This window comes from Manis javanica, chromosome 12 (genome assembly GCF_040802235.1).
Source record: "Manis javanica isolate MJ-LG chromosome 12, MJ_LKY, whole genome shotgun sequence".
Taxonomy (NCBI): Eukaryota; Metazoa; Chordata; class Mammalia; order Pholidota; family Manidae; genus Manis; species Manis javanica.
In genome coordinates, this window is record NC_133167.1 from 32557458 (window position 1) to 32579883 (window position 22426).

At 39.8% G+C, this 22426-nt stretch overlaps 2 protein-coding genes across 9 annotated transcripts in view; both read left to right on the top strand.

Moving 5' to 3' along the window:
- The window catches only part of TRAK2 (trafficking kinesin protein 2), a 70020-nt gene extending 63433 nt beyond the window's left edge, over positions 1 to 6587 (top strand). For all 6 annotated transcript variants that reach the window (XM_073218338.1, XM_073218340.1, XM_073218339.1 and 3 more), the window contains 2 exons: positions 111 to 216; positions 2645 to 6587. In XM_073218338.1, coding sequence (XP_073074439.1) covers positions 111 to 216; positions 2645 to 3323 — 785 coding nt within the window. In that variant the 3' untranslated portion in view covers positions 3324 to 6587. The remainder of the gene's footprint in view (positions 1 to 110; positions 217 to 2644) is intronic.
- Positions 6588 to 18183: 11596 nt separating this feature from the next.
- FLACC1 (flagellum associated containing coiled-coil domains 1) overlaps positions 18184 to 22426 on the top strand; it is a 33846-nt gene continuing 29603 nt past the window's right edge. For 2 of the 3 annotated variants that reach the window (XM_073218355.1, XM_073218357.1), the window contains exon 1: positions 18184 to 18534. The gene's annotated coding sequence lies outside the window, so the exon portion shown is untranslated. The remainder of the gene's footprint in view (positions 18535 to 22426) is intronic. The other variant, XM_073218356.1, reaches the window with a different exon arrangement.

Below are 22426 nucleotides of genomic sequence, written 5' to 3' on the forward strand. Positions count from 1 at the left end.
CAAAAGACACTTAATAAATGCTGTATTATTAACAAATAATGGTGAATGTTTTGCATTATTAACCTAATCTTTCAATTTTGTGTTTGATTCCCTAAAAATCTCTACTTCAGTTGCAACATCAAACCCAGGAAAGTGTCTGTCATGCACAAACTCAACATTCACCTTTACCACCTGTAGGATATTACATCCCTCTGATATCACTCAGGTCACCCCCAGGTAAGAGGGTCTGGGCAATTTGAGGCCTCACCTCTTTCCTCAACTATATTTGCATGAATTCCTTTTAAAAATTACTTTCATTTTAATACCCAGAATTTTAATTAATATTCTTTGACAATTAGTCTTTAGAATATTTTCACATTGTATTTTTCCATTTGATCATTATTAACTCTCTGAAGTATGCAGCACAAGTGAGTATGTATTACGTAAGTGAATAAACTGAGGCATACAAAGCTCAGGTGACCAGTCCAAGAGCAGACAGGTAGTAAATGATCTGAGACTATACCCAGAGTTAGCCAGACTGCAAGATTTGAGGGACCAGTTCTCTGCATAAGACTTTGCTCACTTCTTACACCATCTGAAAGTTCAAGGGGTTCCTAAAGCCTCTCTCCAGTTTGATAACTTGCTAAAAGGACTCACAGAAATCACTGAAAGCTGTTAATGTAATTAACACGTAGGAAGAGACACGTAGGTCACAGTCTGGAAGGGCTTCACACACAAAGCTTCCTGGTCCTGAGAATTCATTACTTTCCTGCACTGACATTTGATAGTGTACACAGAGTATTGACAACCAAGGAAGCTCACCTAAGCCTCAGAGTCTATATTTTTTTATTGAGGCTTCAGTGCATAGGCATGATTGATTGATTGCCCATGTGGTTGAACTTACCTCCAGGTCTGCTTACTTGCAGGTCACATAGTTGGTCTTTCTGGCATCGCCAGCCTCATACTAAATAAAGGCAGCTTCTATTGGATGTGGCATAAATTACCACCTAGAAGCTGAAGCAAAGGCCAGAACCCTCTGGACAAGGCCAAATGGTGTACTACATAGGCTAGAACATGAATATTCTGATGCATAGTTAAGGGATCTTATTAAGCCATTTTGCTGCTGTTCTACTCTACCAATTCAAAAAAGAATATAAGGTTGTTTTCAAAGATGCACAGAACATTGCAGGGATAATGTTAACTGGGAGTAGAGAAGAAAAATGAATCAAAGAGAAATCAAGAGTAAGGATGTAAAATGGATAGAGGAATAAAACTAGTGCACAAATTGTACCATAAAGTCTTACACACTTACTAAGATCAGTCATGTATTTGAGTCTTAACTTTCTAGCTGTCAGTGTGGAGGGAAGTAAGATTATGATTCACAATGTCCATAAGATAGGAGCAGATCAATTGTTCAGGGAAGCATTTGGGTGATACCCAGTAAAAATCTCAGTAAAGTCTAAAATGAAAAGGCATATCTGCAATTTTTCTACATTGTTCTTACCATCAACAAGATAACAAGTTTTATAAAATTGGTTCCTGGGGAACTCTCAGTACAGGTTGATCCCATCATATGAAGGATGCAGTTTGGTAAAGGACTGGCAATTCTACGGTAGAGTAGAGATAGGGAGGTGAGAAGCTGGGAGTACAGTGTATAGACCATCAGATTACAAATTCTTTGGACTGATTTAACCAAGGAGTCAAACTTCGATTTTGCTTCTTTTATACAGGTTGGCACTTTGGCAAATTTATTTTTTAACCCTAAACTTGCATTTTGTTCATAATACTTAAAAATTTTGATGTCCTCATTTACTAAGTATTTTGTATTAAAGTGAAAGTTTATTAAATACTGGCAGCATTTGCTCAAGGGAGAGAAATTAGTTAAAGAAGTACCATTTGCATTCTATCACCATTTCCTTCTGTACATGGTTTTTTTGTCTTGTTAACAAAACATAGAATGAAAAGATTCTAACAGTTGTCAGAGTTTTTTATTATTTTTGTTTTCCCACAAACACGTATTCTAAATCAAGACTGAAAAAAGTTCATTCCATGGATATCCTTATACTGTAATTGTTTGAAATTAACATTCTTAAAATGGAAATTTAACAATTTGAACTTTGCTTAGTTCCCAGCAATATAAAGTTGATAGATTAAAAGGAAATAAATTTCTTCTTAGAAGAGCCTGTTAGGTATAATTCTGAAAGATTATATTTTCTAAAATGTTGAGAAATTGTTTACTCACGGATTGTTGCCTCTTGGTGTATTTTGCCTTATATATTAATAAAAATTTATAAAGTTTACTTCCTTTAATATTTTAATTTCTTTGATTCCTATCACAAAATTTAGTTCCATTCTAAAGTTAAATTGAAGAGTAAAGTTATCTAAGAGTACAATAAACTATTTCATATCCTACAAAAGACATGCTTCAGTAAGTTAAAGACTAGGTTACAAATTACAAATAATTAGCCAATCATTGAAGTAATGTCAAAATGTTCATTCCTCATATCTCACAGAGTTCAGTGACAATGTGCTGCCCAGTCTGTATTTACTATGGTTGACTACTGTGATATGACTTCACATACTGACTTGAAGATTGCTTTTTATTCTTAAACTCTCTGTCCTGCTTTTTTTTCTTTTCTCCTTTTTTGTTTTTTTCTTTTTAAAGCTCTGGATTCCCTTCACTGTCCTGTGGAAGTAGTGGCAGCAGTTCATCAAACACAGCGGTGAATTCTCCTGCTGTGTCCTACAGGCTCAGCATCAGTGCATCGATCACCAACCGACGAGATTCTACTACAACCTTCAGTAGCACCATGAGCTTGGCCAAACTTCTGCAAGAGCGGGGCATCTCTGCTAACATGTACCACAGCCCTGTTTCAGAGAACCCGCTCCTGCAGCCTCTCCCTAAAGCCCTGGCCGTCCCTTCCACACCACCAAATTCACCATCTCGTTCACCTTGCTCTTCTCCTTTGCCCTTTGAGCCTAGAGTGCATCTCTCTGAAAATTTTTTGGCCTCTCGACCAGCTGAAACATTCCTCCAGGAGATGTATGGTTTGAGACCTTCCCGGAATCCTCCTGATGTTGGACAGTTAAAGATGAACTTAGTGGACAGGCTGAAGAGATTGGGGATAGCCAGAGTGATCAAGACTCCTGAGGCACAGGAAAATGGAAGAAGCCACAAGGCAGAAATTGGTCTTCAAAGACCAGAATCTGCTGTCTATTTAAATTCAGGTAGTAATTTATTGAGTGGACTGAGGAGGAATCAAAGTCTTCCTGTCATGATGGGTAGCTTTAGCACCCCAGTTTGCACATCCTCACCCAAAATGGATAACCTGAAGGAGGACTGAGGTTCAGCAGTTAACTGACCTCTTACACAGATTAAGCACATGAAGAATAGGATTTGCACTGAAACGTAGTCGGGTCTGACTGAGAGAAACAGAATGTTGCAGAAGGGTTGTGAATGTGGGAGGGGCAAGTGGGAGAATGGAAACCAATGGGATGGGGCCCTAATGAATGAGGTCTTATAAGTCAAAAGTATAAATTGATTGGTCAGGAGTATTTGGAGGCAGAAGAGGAAGTAAGTTTTAATACACTCCCTCAATTGGGTTTTCTTTCTAAAAAAGTGACTCAAAAGTAAATTCAGTAATACTGAAACATACCAGAAATACTGAACTTGCTAGCACCTTTACTCTGGTAAGTATAAGCAGGAAGAACCCAGGTTAGGAGAGGAAGAGAGAAGGAGCAGCTTTGACTGTTGCCTATACAAAGTTATTCTGGGGAGTTGCAGGGGTAAGCTCAGTCTCTTACGAAGACACCAGTGAGATGGCGTTTATGCTTGACCCTGTTACTGTCTGATTAAATTACATGCTGATCAAATATGCATGCAGGTATGCATACAGCATTAGCAAACAAGGCATTGTATCTTTTCCATAAGATCAGTATAGTGGCGACTCCCTTTTTGCTTTCTTTCTGCAGGACTTTTTGAGCCATTGGGAGCCCAAACCACCCAAATTCCTTTTATATTTGTAATTAATAAAAGTTCATTTTTCCAATTTGTATTTTTATACAACATCCCCCCAAAAACAACATGACTTGGGAGGTAGGAAGGATTTACTCTAAGAAGGAAAATACAGGTAAATTGAAATCAAGGAAACTTGTTTCCAGAATGTTTCTTCTGGGTAAGTGCAGTGGCCAAGGCATAAGAACATAATCACATGTCTTTCAAATTTCCTTGGAGGCTGGAAGGGGTTAAACCATAAGTGCAATCAGTAGGAATTAGGGAGTGTTGTATATTTATGTCCATAAGTTTTTGTAAGGAAAGTTATTTGCAAACTTTTTCCAAAGTGTGCTATGCATATTTTTAATGAAAGATGACCTGTATTTGCACAAAAAGTCTCAGGCACATTAAATTATTATAAGCTGAAGTAAAACCCAGGTGCTTGCTTTTAGACTGCAGGGGGGGGGCGGGTTTAATAAACTCAAAACATCTGCGTTTTTCTTGCTATTTGTAAAATCAGAAAATGAACTTTTAAATGGGCAAATCAAAGCTTTTGCTTTACTTTAGGGTTCCTTTTTTTTTTTTAAAACGAACAGTGTGAAATGGCAAAAGGGAAACTCAAGGATTATGTGTCAGCATTCAGCAGTGTGATACAAGGCTGTGAATTGGGAAGAAACAGATCTGTTTTCTGTGTGTTGCTGATCAAGGTCTGCTCCTCATCTGCTGGCATGGCTTTATCTAGGCAATACAGTTTGGAAAGAAATACCATTATATTAAAAGCATTATGGAGAGAAGATAAGGAAGGAGGCTAATTATTTTGTTTTTGAAAATGGGAGGCATATTACTTGATCTTTTTTGGTGCTCAGTTTCTGTTTTACCCCTTTGTTGTGACTTAACTGAAAGGCTTTTTTTTTAAAATTCTGGATGGGATCCTTGCTCCTTTGGTTACCTTTGATACACGTATCCTCAGGCTAGAAGAGGGTCCTTCCTCCTCTTGAGCTGCCTTTCCTACATGAAAAGCTGTGTGCTCAAAGGGGTAGAAAAACCAACATGCACACAGTGGTAAGAATGTGAGTTTTCCATGCTTTTTGGAATCTTTCAATAATACTTTTCTAAGTAAATTTCTCAAAAGCAAAAAGTAAAAGGGTCCTCTCTCCATTCTCTCCCCTTGCTCAGTCATGCTGAGATTGCAAACCATACACATACATGTTTTGCAAGGATTCCACCAGGTCTATTATTGAAATGTAAGTGTCCCAGAAGAATTACTGATGTTTAAATTTCCAAAATATTCCAATTCACTTTTTTCAAAATGGCATCTGAGATTTTACTTCATAAATAAATCTGGGGTGCTTATTTTAGCCAACTCATAAAGCTTTTTATTTATTCTCTGAGAAAGTAAGCTTCCTATTGCCAGTGTCCAAAAAACATCCAGAGTGGGAAAACACCAGGCCAGAGAGCAGTACTAAATGTTAAATTTCAGATTTAGGTATATTACATAAATAGCTAAAAATTAAGCTAGATTTTAGAGTGTTCTTTATAATTAATATACTTTTTTATAACATGTTAGAATGATCACTTTGGAGGCAGGACAAGGACCTAATCACAGCAAAATGAGCACATTTGATTAAAGAAAACAAGACTTAAGTTTTTGAAATTTAGATTGATATTGCTGTTCCACCAGAAACACAAGAATTGCATATGGCACATGCTTATCTCTAGAAATGAATCCTGTTTCGAAACTGGTTTTTGAAGTTTCCACTTAATTTTTGGTACAGCCTGAGAATCTCTATTATAACAAAATTGCATTCAAAGTATAGTAAGAAGAACTGGAGCCTTCTAGCAAGTTCCTTCTCAGCTTATCTGTTCTGCTTTAGTACTTGTTGACATTTTAGTTTTTCTGTATCAGCTATATATGTACTTTTATGCCAGTATAGGAAATTCTGATTTTTTTTTCTCCTTCAAGAAGGTTCTCAGTGATATACCTCAGGTATTTCTGAGTATCCTATTATCTAGTAGGAAGGATACCTTTGAGAGCACAGAATTAAAAGTTCTCCTGAATTATGAAGATCCCAAATGTTATGTAAATAGTCTTAGGCCTAGGTCTTAGGGAGATGTTAATGACCATTGTTAACAGTTTTTTAAAAGTTTTTTTACTATATATCCTTGACTGACATAAATGAGCAGACTCTGGCAAAGGGAAGAAATAAGAGGCAGCTCACAACATAAGCCTATTCTTTGTAAAAGGTGTATTTTATATAGTACTCAAAGCCTATTATTTTTTTCTGACCATCCTAGTTCATGATTAGTACTTGTAGGTTGCTAACACTGACTTTTCAAAATCTGGAACTAGAGATGTCAGTGTTTAATGGTTCACCTCTTTGATGTCAGATGCCTGCAGGCCTATACTCCAGCTGGCACAAGACAGTGCCCACCCTGAGTGGCAGTGCTGCAGAGCACAGCTCCCTAGGAGTGGCATAAGGGCTCGTGGGGCAGCAGGGAAATGCTGTTGTTTGATATCTGGGGCTTGACTTTGTCAAACAGCTCTTTGTGCACCTACTTTTTCTTTGTCAAATGTAGATCAGATAATAAACATGAGTATCTTCTTAAATTTTCATTTGTCTTCCTGTGTTTTTGTCCCAGTTCTTACCGCAGATAATCCTGCTTCATGAAGCCTTCCTTTTTCATTATGTTGATTTTAGTACAGACAATAACCTCTATTTGCCAAAGCAACGCAAAACAAATCAGCACTAGTCATAAGTAGTGAACAGATCTTACTGTATTTTCTTAAATACTTTTTAAAATAGAACAGATGAAGTGTATATATGCCATTTGTTTCCGTAGCAAAGTAACAGCAAAATAAAAAACCTAAAGTCTTTGATGTGCAGATCTTTTAATTTGAAAAGACTGAGGAAGTGTGAATTAGTTCTTTTCCTATAACCCACAATTTACTGTTCACACTTAGCTATTTAGAAACTGTTTCCAAGAAACTAAATTTGAAAATTGTTGGACTCAAAGAAAAGGTGCTTTGATGTTCTCTTTTCTCTGTTATAATTTAATTGCTGTTCTTGCAAGTACCACTCCAATAGATGAGTGTGTGGATATAAATGAAAACATGAAAAGAAGCAAAAAATGAATGCCTGGCACCACTTGGAAAACAGTATTTCATTGTGTGTGAATCTGTGCATCCACACTGAGAGTTTTTGACAAGTTACCTTTCCTCTCCGCTCACTGCCACTGCTCTAGTCCATCCTGAATTCCAAAGCAGTGCCTGTCTCTGCTCCTAGCATCAGTACCACCCAGAAACTGTAGCATTTGACACAGGCATCTTTTCTTCTGAAGGTAAAGGACAGGAGATGTGGAGAAGCATGCCCCTGAGGCCTAGAAGGTGTTAACTGATGAGGGTGGATATTTAAGGTTGGAAGTCCAGCTATTCCAGAGCTGAGCTCAAGATCCAGTGTCTATGTGTTCTTTAAATAGGTTTTGGTATATGCCTGTGATATGCACAGCCCCCTAAAGCTTGGGGCAGTGGCTGCTCTGTCTAGTGAGAGTGGCACTGCAGGCTTTTGCGTGGTTCCTGTGGCTTGCTGGCTGGGGGCCTTTTGGGAACAGTTGAATGAGTCAATGGGACTTTGTATAGCACCCTAAAGTTAGGTCTTGAAAGACAAGAAATGATCAAAGGAAACAGAACAAGTTGGAGATAATGACAAGCTTCTTGAAAGAACACCTTTTCCACACTGGGAATATTCTTACAGTCACCAACAGGGCTACACAAATGGAAAGCCTCTGACTGCTCACTGGTTGATCATGTTTGCCACTGCACGAAGGCTGCAGCATTACACAAGGTGATGCCCATTTCCCCAGGCAATGTGCACACTAATTTTGATGATAACCTGATTACTAAGTCGAAGTTTCTCTCATTTATTTTCTGGTGCGTACTGTAAACTGTTAGTGCCCTGGCCTTCACCTCCACTCCAAATACCAGGGTGCGTTGTTCTGGGGGAAGTTGCTGAGAATGTTAGTGGTGTCCATCTCTTTGCTGGGTCTTCAGAAAAAGCCTTTTATGCATTTCAAAGTTTCCCTCAATTCAATTGAAGAGAAGAATACTGAGCCTCTAAAAGCCTTCATTTCCTTCCCCTCTCCTGTGTTTCAGCTGACAAAGTTGTACTCATACCCAAAAAGAAGAAAGGAGGGCAAAAAATCTGAAAATTGTGGTCATTAGTGCAAACTAAGCCTTGGCTAAGTCAAGTGGCTGCGATTTTCCTTCAGCACCAACTTCTTCTTTTCTATCTTTGTTTTTAGCCACTCTCTACACAAGCCCCAAATCCTGCATTTTTTAAATCATAAGAAAACATTTAAATATAAATGTTCACACAGTAAACAGATTCAACTTCTTTCCCTCCCTTTTAGCTTTTTTTTTTTTTTTTTTGAGAGGGCATCTCTCGTATTTATTGATCACATGGTTGTTAACAATAAAATTCAGTATAGGGGGGTCAATGCTCAATGTATAATCATTAATCCATCTCAAGTCTAATTCTCGTCAGTCTCCAATCTTCTGAAGCATAACGAACAAGTTCTTACATGGTGAACGAATTCTTACATAGTGAATAAATTCTTACATGGTGAACAGTACAAGGGCATTCATCACAGAAACTTTTGGTTTTGATCACGCATTATGACCTATAAACAATCAGGTCAAATATGAATATTCATTTGATTTTTGTACTTGATTTATATGTTGATCCCACATTTCTCCCTTTATTATTATTATTTTTTTTATTTTTAATAAAATGCTGAAGTGGTAGGTAGATGCAAGATAAAGGTAGAAAACATAGTTTAGTGCTATAAGAGGGCAAATGTAGATGATCAGATGATCAGGTGTGTGCCTATGGACTAAGTATTAATCCAGGTTAGACAAGGGCAGCAAGACATCCACGGATGCAGAAGATTTCTCTCAAAGCAGGGGGGGTGAGGTTCTGAGCCTCACCTCTGTTGATCCCCAAATTCTCACCTGATGGCCCCCCTGCGACTGTGCCTGTCTTAGGTTGTTCCTCCCTTGAGGAATCTTACCCGTCTCTGGCTAACCAGTCATCTTCCGGGGCCATACAGGGAAATGTAAAGTTGGTAAGTGAGAGAGAAGCCATATTGTTTGAAAAGGTTAGCTTTTTACTTTGCAGATTTATGCCCTGTGGCTTCTATGCCCAGCACTTGTCTCGAGGTATCTTTACCACCTGGAGGAATTATGATACTCGGTAAATTCGATATGAGGCACGAATTCTGTTTAAGGGTTGTAATTAGGAAGAAAGAAGAAAAGCTACAGATGTAGCATATGGAAGGAAACATGGGAGGATTGATTATTTCTTTGACATATCTTCTTGTAGAGTACCTTAAGTATGTATAGGTTTTAAACTACTAACTAATTTGCACACACATATTAACATAATAGGAATACGGTGACATAAACAAAGCAAATCTATAATTACCATCCATCTCCAGTGAAGCCAAGAAAACCATTTAGGCATCCTAGGCATTTGTGAAAATTTGTCTATGATATGATGGATATTGTCCAACTGTACTTGAACAGTCTGAGAGAAATCAGACAAATTAAAGCAGCCCATTTCTGGGATCTGTTCACATCCCATATGTTCTTTTAACCGTAGATAGTCTATAGTCATAAGATTTTGGAGTGCTACAAGTTGCACCCCTCCCAACTCCTGGTTGAGTTCCAACAGTACAGATCCGGTCAAATTCGTTGTCTCACTGTATGCACATGCCAGCCTAGACATCTCCCTCCTCATTCCTATGGCAAGTCCAGGAGACGGTGGGCTGGATGCAGCCACAACCGCAGCATCGTCCGGATCCCTGTGGAGGCTATTTGATGATCATCCCCCGGCATGAGTCCTCCAGAGAGTGCTGATGCCGGAAGCTCCTCCTCATATCGTATCTTAGTTCATTTTCTGGGTATCCAAGCTAGGCCTTCATCTTCTACATAGAAACAAACAGACCCTTTGCCCACACTTTGACATGCCCTCTATACCACTGTGCAGAACTCATTAGAGGTCAGCACACAGTAACTGCTTTTTTTTTTTTTTTTTTTTAATTAAGAGAAAGGAATATTATCAGAAAAGAGTACCTCCATAGCTGATCATCTGACACCCTCTAAGTGATCAACATTAAGGATATTTAAAGCATGCGTTGATCTTTGATTTACCAATAGTTTTATCCTATCAAGGAGTAATCCCCCTTTTCTTTCTTTCTTTTTTTTTTTTTTTAATTTTTAATCTACACTTACATGAAGAATACTATGTTTATTATGCTCTCCCCTATATCAGGTCCCCCCTAACAACCACATTACAGTTACTGTCCATCAGCTTAGCAAAATGTTGTAGAGTCACTACTTGTCCTCTCTGTGTTGTGCAGCCCACCCTCCCCTTTCTCCCTACCCCCCATGCATGCTAATCTTAATACTCACCTTCTTTCCCCCCCTTATCCCTCCCTGCCCACCCATCCTCCCCAGTTCCTTTCCCTTTGGTACCTGTTAGTCCATTTTTGGGTTCTGTAATTCCGCTGCTGTTTTGTTCCTTCAGTTTTTCCTTTGTTCCTATACTCCTCAGATGAGTGAAATCATTTGGTATTTCTCTTTCTCTGCTTGGCTTATTTCACTGAGCATAATACTCTCCAGCTCCATCCATGTTGCTGCAAATGGTTGGATTTTTCCACTTCTTATGGCTGAGTAGTATTCCATTGTGTATATGTACCACATCTTCTTTATCCATTCATCTACCGATGGACATTTAGGCTGCTTCCAATTCTTGGCTACTGTAAATAGTGCTGCGATAAACATAGGGGTGCATCTGTCTTTCTCAAACTTGATTGCTGCGTTCTTAGGGTAAATTCCTAGGAGTGGAATTCCTGGGTCAAATGCTAGGTCTGTTTTGAGCATTTTGATGAACCTCCATACTGCTTTCCACAATGGTTGAACTAATTTACATTCCCACCAGCAGTGTAGGAGGGTTCCCCTTTCTCCACAGCCTCGCCAACATTTGTTGTTGTTTGTCTTTTGGATGGCAGCTATCCTTACTGATGTGAGGTGATACCTCATTGTAGTTTTAATTTGCATTTCTCTGATAATTAGCGATGTGGAGCATGTTTTCATGTGTCTGTTGGCCATCTGTATTTCTTTTTTAGAGAACTGTCTGTTCAGTTCCTCTGCCCATTTTTTAATTGGGTTATTTGTTTTTTGTTTGTTGAGGCGTGTGAGCTCTTTATATATTCTGGACGTCAAGCCTTTATCGGATGTGTCATTTTCAAATATATTCTCCCATACTGTAGGGTTCCTTTTTGTTCTATTGATGGTGTCTTTCGCTGTACAGAAGCTTTTCAGCTTAATGTAGTCCCACTTGCTCATTTTTGCTGTTGTTTTCCTTGCCCGGGGAGATATGTTCAAGAAGAGGTCACTCATGTTTATGTCTAAGAGGTTTTTGCCTATGTTTTTTTCCAAGAGTTTAATGGTTTCATGACTTACATTCAGGTCTTTGATCCATTTTGAGTTTACCTTTGTATATGGGGTTAGACAATGGTCCAGTTTCATTCTCCTACATGTAGCTGTCCAGTTTTGCCAGCACCATCTGTTGAAGAGACTGTCATTTTGCCATTGTATGTCCTTTGTATGCCATTGTATGGCTCCTTTATCAAATATTAATTGACCATATATGTTTGGGTTAATTTCTGGAGTCTCTAATCTGTTCCACTGGTCTGTGGCTCTGTTCTTGTGCCAGTACCAAATTGTCTTGATTACTATGGCTTTGTAGTAGAGCTTGAAGTTGGGGAGTGAGATCCCCCCTACTTTATTCTTCTTTTTCAGGATTGCTTTGGCTATTCGGGGTCTTTGGTGTTTCCATATGAATTTTTGAATTATCTGTTCCAATTCATTGAAGAATGTTGCTGGTAATTCAAGAGGGATTGCATCAAATCTGTATATTGCTTTGGGCAGGATGGCCATTTTGACGATATTAATTCTTCCTAGCCATGAGCATGGGATGAGTTTCCATTTATTAGTGTCCCCTTTAATTTCTCTTAAGAGTGACTTGTAGTTTTCAGAGTATAAGTCTTTCACTTCTTTGGTTAGGTTTATTCCTAGGTATTTTATTCTTTTTGATGCAATGCTGAATGGAATTGTTTTCCTGATTTCTCTTTCTATTGATTCATTGTTAGTGTATAGGAAAGCTACAGATTTCTGTGTGTTAATTTTGTATCCTGCAACTTTGCTGTATTCCGATATCAGTTCTAGTAGTTTTGGAGTGGAGTCTTTAGGGTTTTTTATGTACAGTATCATATCATCTGCAAATAGTGACAGTTTAACTTCTTCTTTACCAATCTGGATTCCTTGTATTTCTTTGTTTTGTCTGATTGCCGTGGCTAGGACCTCCAGTACTATGTTAAATAACAGTGGGGAGAGTGGGCATTCCTGTCTGGTTCCCGATCTCAGAGGAAATGCTTTCAGCTTCTCGCTGTTCAGCATAATGCTGGCTGTGGGTTTATCATATATGGCCTTTATTATGTTGAGGTACTTGCCCTCTATTCCCATTTTGCTGAGAGTTTTTATCATGAATGGATGTTGAATTTTGTCAAATGCTTTTTCAGCATCTATGGAGATGATCATGTGGTTTTTGTCTTTCTTTTTGTTGATGTGGTGGATGATGTTGATGGATTTTCGAATGTTGTACCATCCTTACATCCCTGGGATGAACCCCACTTGGTCATGGTGTATGATCCTTTTGATATACTGTTGAATTCTGTTTGCTAATATTTTATTGAGTATTTTTGCATCTACATTCATCAGGGATATTGGTCTGTAATTTTCTTTTTGGTGGGGTCTTTGCCTGGTTTTGGTATTAGGGTGATGTTGACTTCATAGAATGAGTTTGGGAGTATTCCCTCTTCTTCTATTTTTTGGAACACTTTAAGGAGAATGGGTATTATGTCTTCTCTGTATGTCTGATAAAATTCCGAGGTAAATCCGTCCGGCCCAGGGGTTTTGTTCTTGGGTAGTTTTTTGATTACCGTTTCAATTTCTTTGCTCGTAATTGGTTTGTTTAACTTTTGTGTTTCTTCCTTGGTCAGTCTTGGGAGGTTGTATTTTTCTAGGAAGTTGTCCATTTCTTCTAGGTTTTCCAGCTTGTTGGCATATAGGTTTTCATAGTAGTCTTTAATAATTCTTTGTATTTCTGTGGAGTCTGTCGTGATTTTTCCATTCTCATTTCTGATTATGTTGATTTGTGTTGATTCTCTTTTTCTCTTAATAAGTTGGGCTAGAGGCTTATCTATTTTGTTTATTTTCTCGAAGAACCAGCTCTTGGTTTCTTTGATTTTTGCTATTGTTTTATTCTTCTCAATTTTGTTTATTTCTTCTCCGATCTTTATTATGTCCCTCCTTCTGCTGACTTTAGGCCTCATTTGCTCTTCTTTTTCCAGTTTTGATAATTGTGATGTTAGACTATTCATTTGGGATTGTTCTTCTTTCTTCAAGTGTGCCTGGATTGCTATATACTTTCCTCTTAAGACTGCTTTCGCTGCGTCCCACAGAAGTTGGGGCTTAGTGTTGTTGTCATTTGTTTCTATATATTCCTTGATCTCTATTTTGATATGTTCATTGATCCATTGATTATTTAGTAGTATGTTGTTAAGCCTCCATGTGTTTGTGAGCCTTTTTGTTTTCTTTGTAGAATTTATTTCTACTTTTATACCTTTGCGGTCTGAAAAATTGGTTGGTAGAATTTCAATATTTTGGAGTTTACTGAGGCTCTTTTTGTGAGCTAGTATGTGGTCTATTCTGGAGAATGTTCCATGTGCACTTGAGAAGAATGTATATCCTGTTGCTTTTGGATGTAGAGCTCTATAGATGTCTTTTAGGTCCATCTGTTCTAGTGTGTTGTTCAGTGCCTGTGTGTCCTTACTTATTTTCTGCCCGGTGGATCTATCCTTCGGGGTGAGTGGTGTGTTGAAGTCTCCTAAAATGAATGCATTGCAGTCTATTTCCCTCTTTAGTTCTGTTAGTATTTGCTTCACATATGCTGGTGCTCCTGTATTGGGTGCATATATATTTAGAATGGTTATATCCTCTTGTTGGACTGAGCCCTTTATCATTATGTAGTGTCCTTCTTTATCTCTTGTTACTTTCTTTGTTTTGAAGTCTATTTTGTCTGATATTAGTACTGCAACCCCGACTTTCTTCTCACTGTTGTTTGCCTGAAGTATGTTTTTCCTTCCCTTGACTTTTAGTCTATGCTTATCTTTGGGTTTAAGGTGAGTTTCTTGTAAGCAGCATATAGATGGGTCTTGCTTTTTTATCCATTCTATTACTCTGTATCTTTTGATTGGTGCATTAAGTCCATTTACATTTAGGGTGACTATTGAGAGATATGTACTTATTGCCATTGTAGGCTTTAGATTCATGGTTACCAAAGGTTCAAGGTTAGCTTCTTTAGTATCTTACTGCCTAACTTAGCTCACTTATTGAGCTGTTATATACACTGTCTGGAGAGTCTTTTCTTCTCTCCCTTCTTATTCCTCCTCCTCCATTCTTCATATGTTGTGTGTTTTGTTCTGTGCTCTTTTTAGGGGTGCTCCCATCTAGAGCAGTCCCTGTAGAATGCCCTATAGAGGTGGTTTGTGGGAAGCAAATTCCCTCAGCTTTTGCTTGTCTGGGAATTGTTTAATCCCGCTATCATATTTAAATGATAGTCGTGCTGGATACAGTATCCTTGGTTCAAGGCCCTTCTGTTTCATTGCATTAAGTATATCATGCCATTCTCTTCTGGCCTGTAGGGTTTCTGTTGAGAAGTCTGATGTTAGCCTGATGGGTTTTCCTTTATAGGTGATCTTTTTCTCTCTAGCTGCCTTTAAAACTCTTTCCTTGTCCTTGATCCTTGCCATTTTAATTACTATGTGTCTTGGTGTTGTCCTCCTTGGATCCTTTCTGTTGGGGGTTCTGTGTAATTCCATGGTCTGTTCAATTATTTCCTCCCCCAGTTTGGGGAAGTTTTCAGCAATTATTTCTTCAAAGAGACTTTCTATCCCTTTTCCTCTTTCTTCTTCTTCTGGTATCCCTATAATACGAGTATTATTCCTTTGGTTTGGTCACATAGTTCTCTTAGTGTTGTTTCATTCCTGGAGATCCTTTTATCTCTCTCTATGTCAGCTTCTATACGTTCCTGTTCTCTGGCTTCTATTCCTTCAATGGCCTCTTGCATCTTATCCATTCTGCTTATAAATCCTTCCAGGGATTGTTTCACTTCTGTGATCTCCTTCCTGACATCTGTGATCTCCCTCCGGACTTCATCCCACTGCTCTTGCATTTTTCTCTGCATCTCATCCCATTGCTGTTGCATTTTTCTCTGCATCTCTGTCAGCATGTTCATGATTTTTATTTTGAATTCTTTTTCAGGAGGACTGGTTAGGTCTGTCTCCTTCTCAGGTGTTGTCTCTGTGATCTTTGTCTGCCTGTAGTTTTGTCTTTTCATTATGATAGAGATAGTGTGCAGAGCTGGTACAAGTGACCGCTGGAAGAGCTTCCCTTCTTGTTGGTTTGTGGCCTTCCTCTCCTGGGAGAATAGCAACCTCTAGTGGCTTGTGCTGGGCAGCTGTGTGCAGACAGGGCTTCTGCTCCCTGCCCGGTTGCTATGGGGTTTATCTCTGCTGTTGCTGTGTGCGTGGCCTGGCTGGGGCTGCTCCTCCAAAATGGTGGAGCCCCGTTGGAGGGGGAGCGGCTGGGAGGCTATTTATCTCCGTAAGGTGCCTCTGTGCTCCCTGCTGCCCAGGGGGTTTAGAGTGCCCAGAGATCCCCAGATTCCCTGCCTCTGGTCTAAGTGACCTGTCCTGCCCCTTTAAGACTTCCAAAAAGCACTGTCCAAACCAAAACAACAACAGCAACAATGAGAGAGGGAACAGAAAAAAAAAAAAGGAAAAAACACGCAATTTTTTTTTTGTCCTCAGGCGGCGGTCCCAGGCACCCGCTCACTGGTACTGCTGCCCTGCCTCCCTAGCACCAGGGTCCCTGTCCCTTCAAGGCTTCCAAAAAGCACCCGCCCACTGGTCCCGCAGGGAAAAACGCACGATATTCTTTGTCCTCAGGCGCCAGTCCCAGGCACCCGCTCACCAGTCCCGCCGCCCTGCCTCCCTAGCACCGGGGTCCCTGTCCCTTTAAGGCTTCCAAAAAGCACTCGCCAAAAAGAGGAAAAAAAAGAAGGGGGGGAAAACGCGCGATTTCCTCCGTCCTCAGGCGCAGGTCTCAGGCACCCGCCCACTGGTCCCGCAGGGAAAAACGCGGAATATTCTTTGTCCTCAGGCGCCGATCCCAGGCACCCGCTCACCGGTCCCGCCACCCTGCCTCCCTAGCAACGGGGTCCCTGTCCCTTTAAGGCTTCCAAAAAGCACTTGCCAAAAAAAAAAAAAAAAACGCTCTGGTTTCTTTCCACCCGCTGGGAGCTGGGGGGAGGGGCGCTTGGGTCCCGCCGGGCTGGGGCTTGTATCTTACCCCCTTCGCAAGGCGCTGGGTTCTTGCAGGTGTGGATGTGGTCTGGATGTTGTCCTGTGTCCTGTGGTCTCTATTTTAGGAAGATTTTTCTTTGTTATATTTTCATAGCTCTATGTGTTTTTGGGAGGAGATTTCCACTGCTCTACTCACGCCGCCATCTTGGCTCCCCAGTCCCTTTTAGCTTTTGAAGTCTGTCTCCACCTAGCCTGGTCCTGGTGCCAGGCATTGTGACAGCCACAGTTCCACCCTAAGGCTCCCCTCACTGGGCACACTGAGACTGGCGTGACAGAAGGATGGAAAGAACCCAGCTCTCCAGTGGCATTGCTCAGTCGATCGATTCTGGTTGCGCTACCTACAGACTTTATATTCCATGAAATTAATGAACCTCTTTGATTTAAGCCACTTCCATTCACGTGATAGTTGCACGTATTTTAACTAACATGTGGCCCACACTTTGAGAAATGCTCTCTTAAATGCTGGTGTTCTTCAGGGATCTGTTCTAGAGGCTTTTCTCTTACACATACTCTGCCTGACCTAGAAACCCAGGAATCCCCACTGTCCCCTCCCTCTCTCCCCCTCCCCCTGACTCCCAGTCAACCACCAAGTCCTACTGCACCGTCTTCTCTACATCCCCACTGCTGCTTCCTCAGTTGAGGTCACCATTGTGTCTTATTTGACCTCTGCTGCAGACCCCTACCTGGTTTCCCTGCCTCCTGTCTTAGCCCCTCCAGTGGTTTCTCTACAATGCAGTCAAAATGATATACAAAGCTAGTCAGATCCCTTCTGATTAAAACTGTTATCTGACTCATTAGACTAGATGAAAAATCTTTGCTATACACACCCACTGCTTCCATGAGGTCCTTAATGTAAGCTTCATTGTGCCTTGATGGAATTTATTATCTGTTTCACTACTAGTCTCTAAGCTCCATGGAGGTCCACCCCCACCCAACCCCCTCATCTCACAGCAGTGCCTGGCACCCAGTAGATAATAAATATAGAGTAGAATGAATGGATGAATTCATAACAGTGTTTTGTAAACTATAGGTTGTGACCCATCAGTGGCTCATGAAATCAATCCAGTGGATTTATAATCAGCTTTCACTTTAAATAGAAGAAAAAGAAATAGATGAGAATGTAATAAGTATTATTTCATGCAAGTTTTTATTATAAAATGGATAAAATATTTCTTACACTGAGTTATGGTAAAATTAAAATGAAAACCACTGGTCTATAATCAAGCATTCTTTTTTCTATAATGAGAAAAAGCAGCTTTATTTAGGAAAAAAAAATCCGAACTCCTTGGTGAAAAAAAGACTCCCACCCTGGGGGATTTGTACTATTTTTTTTTTACAGATTTCAATGCCTGAAAATGAAGGAAGAAATTACCTACTTTAGAGCTTTAGGTTTCTGTGAGCAAATGACCAAGGAGATTAAAATCCATCACAGATCCTGTCTGTCAAATACTGGCATAGGCCAATTAAGCCTAGGAGTGCTGTTTAATTCAGCTGCCACTGAAAGTGTATCTTTAGCGTATTTCATCTCAGGTCTTGGAGAATTTCTTCACTGCTGCTTCTCCAGCCTTCTCTCTTTAAGAGCAGAGTGCTTGAGCCAATGGGGTGCTGCCATTCTGTTTCCATAGCAATAAAAGAAACAAACCATCTCCCTCCTAGGACAAACCTCCCAGCTCAAGGCCCAAGTCAAGAGTGAATGGAGTCTGACTTGGTTTGCAATACTGAAAGACTCAAACTGGAATGTCTTCAGGAGGGAAATTCATGCTCATGCCAGTTCAGCCTTTGTAAAAGCCTCTGACTGCACTCACGGTAATTCTTGTGCACCACACATATTGTGGATTTTCAGTCACTTGGAATGGCCACTAAAGTCTCAAGTAATTGAACCTCTGGATTTGACCTAAAATGAATTCTGATTCTGTGTAGATGGGAAACAGTTTCTCTGCAACATTATCGTGCCTTTAAGACTCCTGACTTGGAAAGGAAACACATGCGAGAAACAAATCTTTGGGCAGTCCAAGGTAAGTTCTTTGGAAAAGATCTTTTATATATTTATTTCTTATGGTTATTAATACTAACCGGTGACCTTTCTGAAGACTCAGCTGGCTCGCTGGTGACTACAGGGTCACCGGTTGGCACATTCAGTCCACTGAGCCTCAGGTAAAATTGCCAGGGAGAGATACAGGAAAGGAAAGAATGGAGAGAAAGAATCCTAAATCACACGCATGTGCACATGCACAAGCACACACACCCCTATATTGTCAGAGCCACACAGTGCAACATCAAGTCACTGAATACTATAGATCTCTCTGCTGATGTGGAAATACCTACTAGACCTCCTGTTATGTAAAAAGAGCAAGACATGGTAGTGTAGTGTGTGAAGTATATTCTTGTTTATGTAAAAAAACAATATTCATACATATACACGCACGTATATATATATCTATGTACACGTGTGTGTATATATATTCATAGAACATTTCTAGAGGGATACCCAAAAACGCTGTTAACAGTGGTTCCCTCTTGGGACAGTACTGGAAGTAGAGAAACACCACCTTACTGGTTGTACAGTGACATTTTCCCAGCTCCTCAAATGTCATCCCTGCCACCTTGGTTGCCCCAGCTCCTCCCCTGGCACCCCCAGACTGCCTCATGATTTGGCAACTAAGAGATTAATGCCTTGCATGGGGATAGGAGTGGCGTTAGCCCTGGAGCCCATGTCTGCTCTGATTGTTCAATAGCCTTGTCGTACTGGGTAACTCTTGTTTGGAGGGAGTTTGTAGTTTGGAGGGAGAGGGCTTTCTTATTAAGAGTAAAAGAACATACACCAAGGCATTGTTTATAACAGGATAAAAAGGAAACAACTAAATGTTCATCAATACAAAACTGGCTAAAAATATAAATGGGTACACTTATAGATTAGAAATGTATACAGTCATGACGATACAGAAACAAATCCCAGACTTGTTTTAAAGATTTCCCATAAATACAATTTCAGTTATAGGTTTGTTTTAAAATACTCTAGTGTTAGAAGAGGAGGCTGTATATAGTTCAATGAGATTAGCCACAATCGCTACTTGTTTACATGATTTTTTTCTATTGAAGTATAGTTGATGATAATATAATGGTTTCAAATATATAATATAGTGATTCATCAGTTACACCCATTATTAAATCCTCATCCCAACTAGTGCAGCTGCTGTCAACAAATTGCTAATTATTGACGGTAAGTGATGGGTGAGTTCATTATACTGTTTTCTCTACTTTTGTACATTCAAAAAATTTCTTCACAGTAAATTTAAGTTTGAAAAATGATGACATGTATAGTTGTCAACATTAAAAGAAGCTCATGACATGGTTGAAGAAAAGAATACCTAAAATGTATGTACAGTTTGTTCCCATCAATGGGAAATAATATAAATCTATTGTTTTAGACCAGAGAGAATTCTAGAAGACATTAACCAAAATATTTTCAGTGCTCATCTTTAAGTGTTAGTATTTTGGAGGATTTTAACTTACTGCATTTATGATTTTCTTTACAAAAGAATTTTGTAAATTTCAATTTAACACCCACTAAAATAGACCTATTCTCCAAAAATTTAGAAAAAAGAGCTTATGTATACAAAAATGCCACTGGAGTTCATAATATTCCTAAACTCAATTACCAGGTTTTAGGAAACTAAAGTATTCAAGACAATGTGCTAAGAACTCTCCTGACACAGTCTCATTTCATGTTTCTGACAGCCCAATGAGGCGTGAGCTCCCATGTCCCCATTTTACAGATGAGGAGACTGAGATTCAGAAAGATAAAAGTAAATTTCTTGAGGTCCCACAGCTGTTAGGTAGAGTTCCCACAGAGCGAAATCAGGCCCATCTGATTCCAAAGCCCAAGGAAAACTTTCATAAAAAATGTTGTGGAGGAAAAAAAATCATAATCCTAACATTCTGGCCCCATTTTCATTTTTTAATATGTTCTTTTCTAACTCTTGTCCATATAGCTACAAACTTTTATATAATTGTATCTTGCACATATACCATTTATGTGTTTGTTCTTAAGCATTTCTCCTTGTTTCTATTGGCTTTAAAATGGTCAATTAAAATGTACATAAAACTGCATTGATTGGCTGTACCAAAATTTGCCCAGGCATTTTGGTTTTTTAATCCTGATTTTTAATATTATCTATAATACGTACCGATAATTATATCTTTGCAGTTTCATCTGTGAATCTCTTTTCTCCTTGCTGAGCCAATCCTGTGGCTACAGCCACCCAGTGTATTAGCCAGGCAACAACTGTTAATCAAATACCCATTGCGGACAAGCTGCTTCACCAGGCTCCTTGGGAGCACAGAGAATGACACGGTGGAGTCCTGGCCTTCAAGAATCACACAGTCACGTTGGGCAGGCAAGAAATGGAATAGAGAAGGCAGTGCTGAGAGCTAGCCTGTCTTAGCCTCTCACTTCCTGCCCCAGGGACCCCCTGCTACGTCCCCAGGTTCAGGATTAGCCCTTTTCTCACAGAGGCAGACACAGTGTCCCAAGCAAAAGTTCCTTTCTAGCTACCACTACAACCTCTTTTCAGACTCCCACTGAATCCTAGCCTCTGTGGCGTTATCTTCTCACTTGGGGTGCTCTATACCATCTGCTTCCCTTACCTCATCTCCTGAGATCTCCTGACCAGGGCCCCAAGTGCAGCAGAGTGAGGACAGCTAGATAAGGTGCTCCCCCCTCCCCGCCCCCGGTCACTAGGCTTTAGCTGTTTACTCAGTCTCCTGGCCTCCTTTCTAGCCCTGACCTGTAGTCCACACAGCACCCTGGGCCTGAGCCCCTCCTGCACCCGCCTCCACAAGCACACTCTGCTTTCCTTCAAGTCCGGGTCTGTCTCCCTAGCTCCACAGCTAACTCAGCCCCCTTCCTGACGACTACCCTACTGACTGCAAGCACCCGGGGGGCGAGGTGCAAGTGTCCAGTGTCCTGCAGCTTCTAGCACAAGACTAATTGCACGAGCTTCTATTATTGCTCTTCAGTGAGCATTTAAAGGTAGCCCAGGAGTCATGGCATTTCTAGTCTCAGTTTCCTCATCTGTAAAATGGGTTCAATGTTAAGTCCCCCTTAGATCTAAAAGTTATTAGACCATGTAACTGCATTTCCCAAGCATCAGTTATGTTATAGAAAAAAGGCTTTTTTCATTTTTCAGCTGATTCTTAAGCAAATTTATTCCAGTTGAAATTTATTTCCAATTGAAAACCAATCTCTGCATTGGAAATTTGAGTTAAATCTGCTGTCACTGTAATGTTTCTGTTGTTCTATTGATTCTCCACTAGGTTTTTTTTTGGCACTAGTTTTAATTTTTTTATCAAATAATCTGACATCGTTCAAAAGTCAAATTGTGTTAAAAACTTTGTTAATTAAAAGTTACAATTTCTGCTCCACCCCACCTTGCTTCTCACTTCTACTCCTCAGCATGTTCTTTCAAAGCAATTATTTTTAACTCTCTCAGGCATTTCTTTTGGATTTAACTTCATACTTCCGAATAATTTGCCTTTACTCCACTTGTTCATTTTCCAGTTTTAGGCATCCTCTCTTGACTTCCCGGTACGGTAGATGAGGATTTGCCACTTACATAGCCTCCTTCCCCACTCCCCAAATCTCCCAGTGTAGTCACGATTCACTTTTTAGGTAAATGACTACCAAGTGTTTACATTAATATGTTCAATGTTCACTGTGATTATGCTTCCTTTCTATGCAATATTTTTTTAACCTGAAGTAATTTTGCAATTTTTATTTCCTTAGGTTTCTATGTCTTTATTGCTAATTTTCCCCCAAATCCTCATTTGCTATTACAAATTATCTGTGACAAATTACCACACAAACGTAGTGGCTTAAAACAACAGCAATTTATTATCTTACGGTGT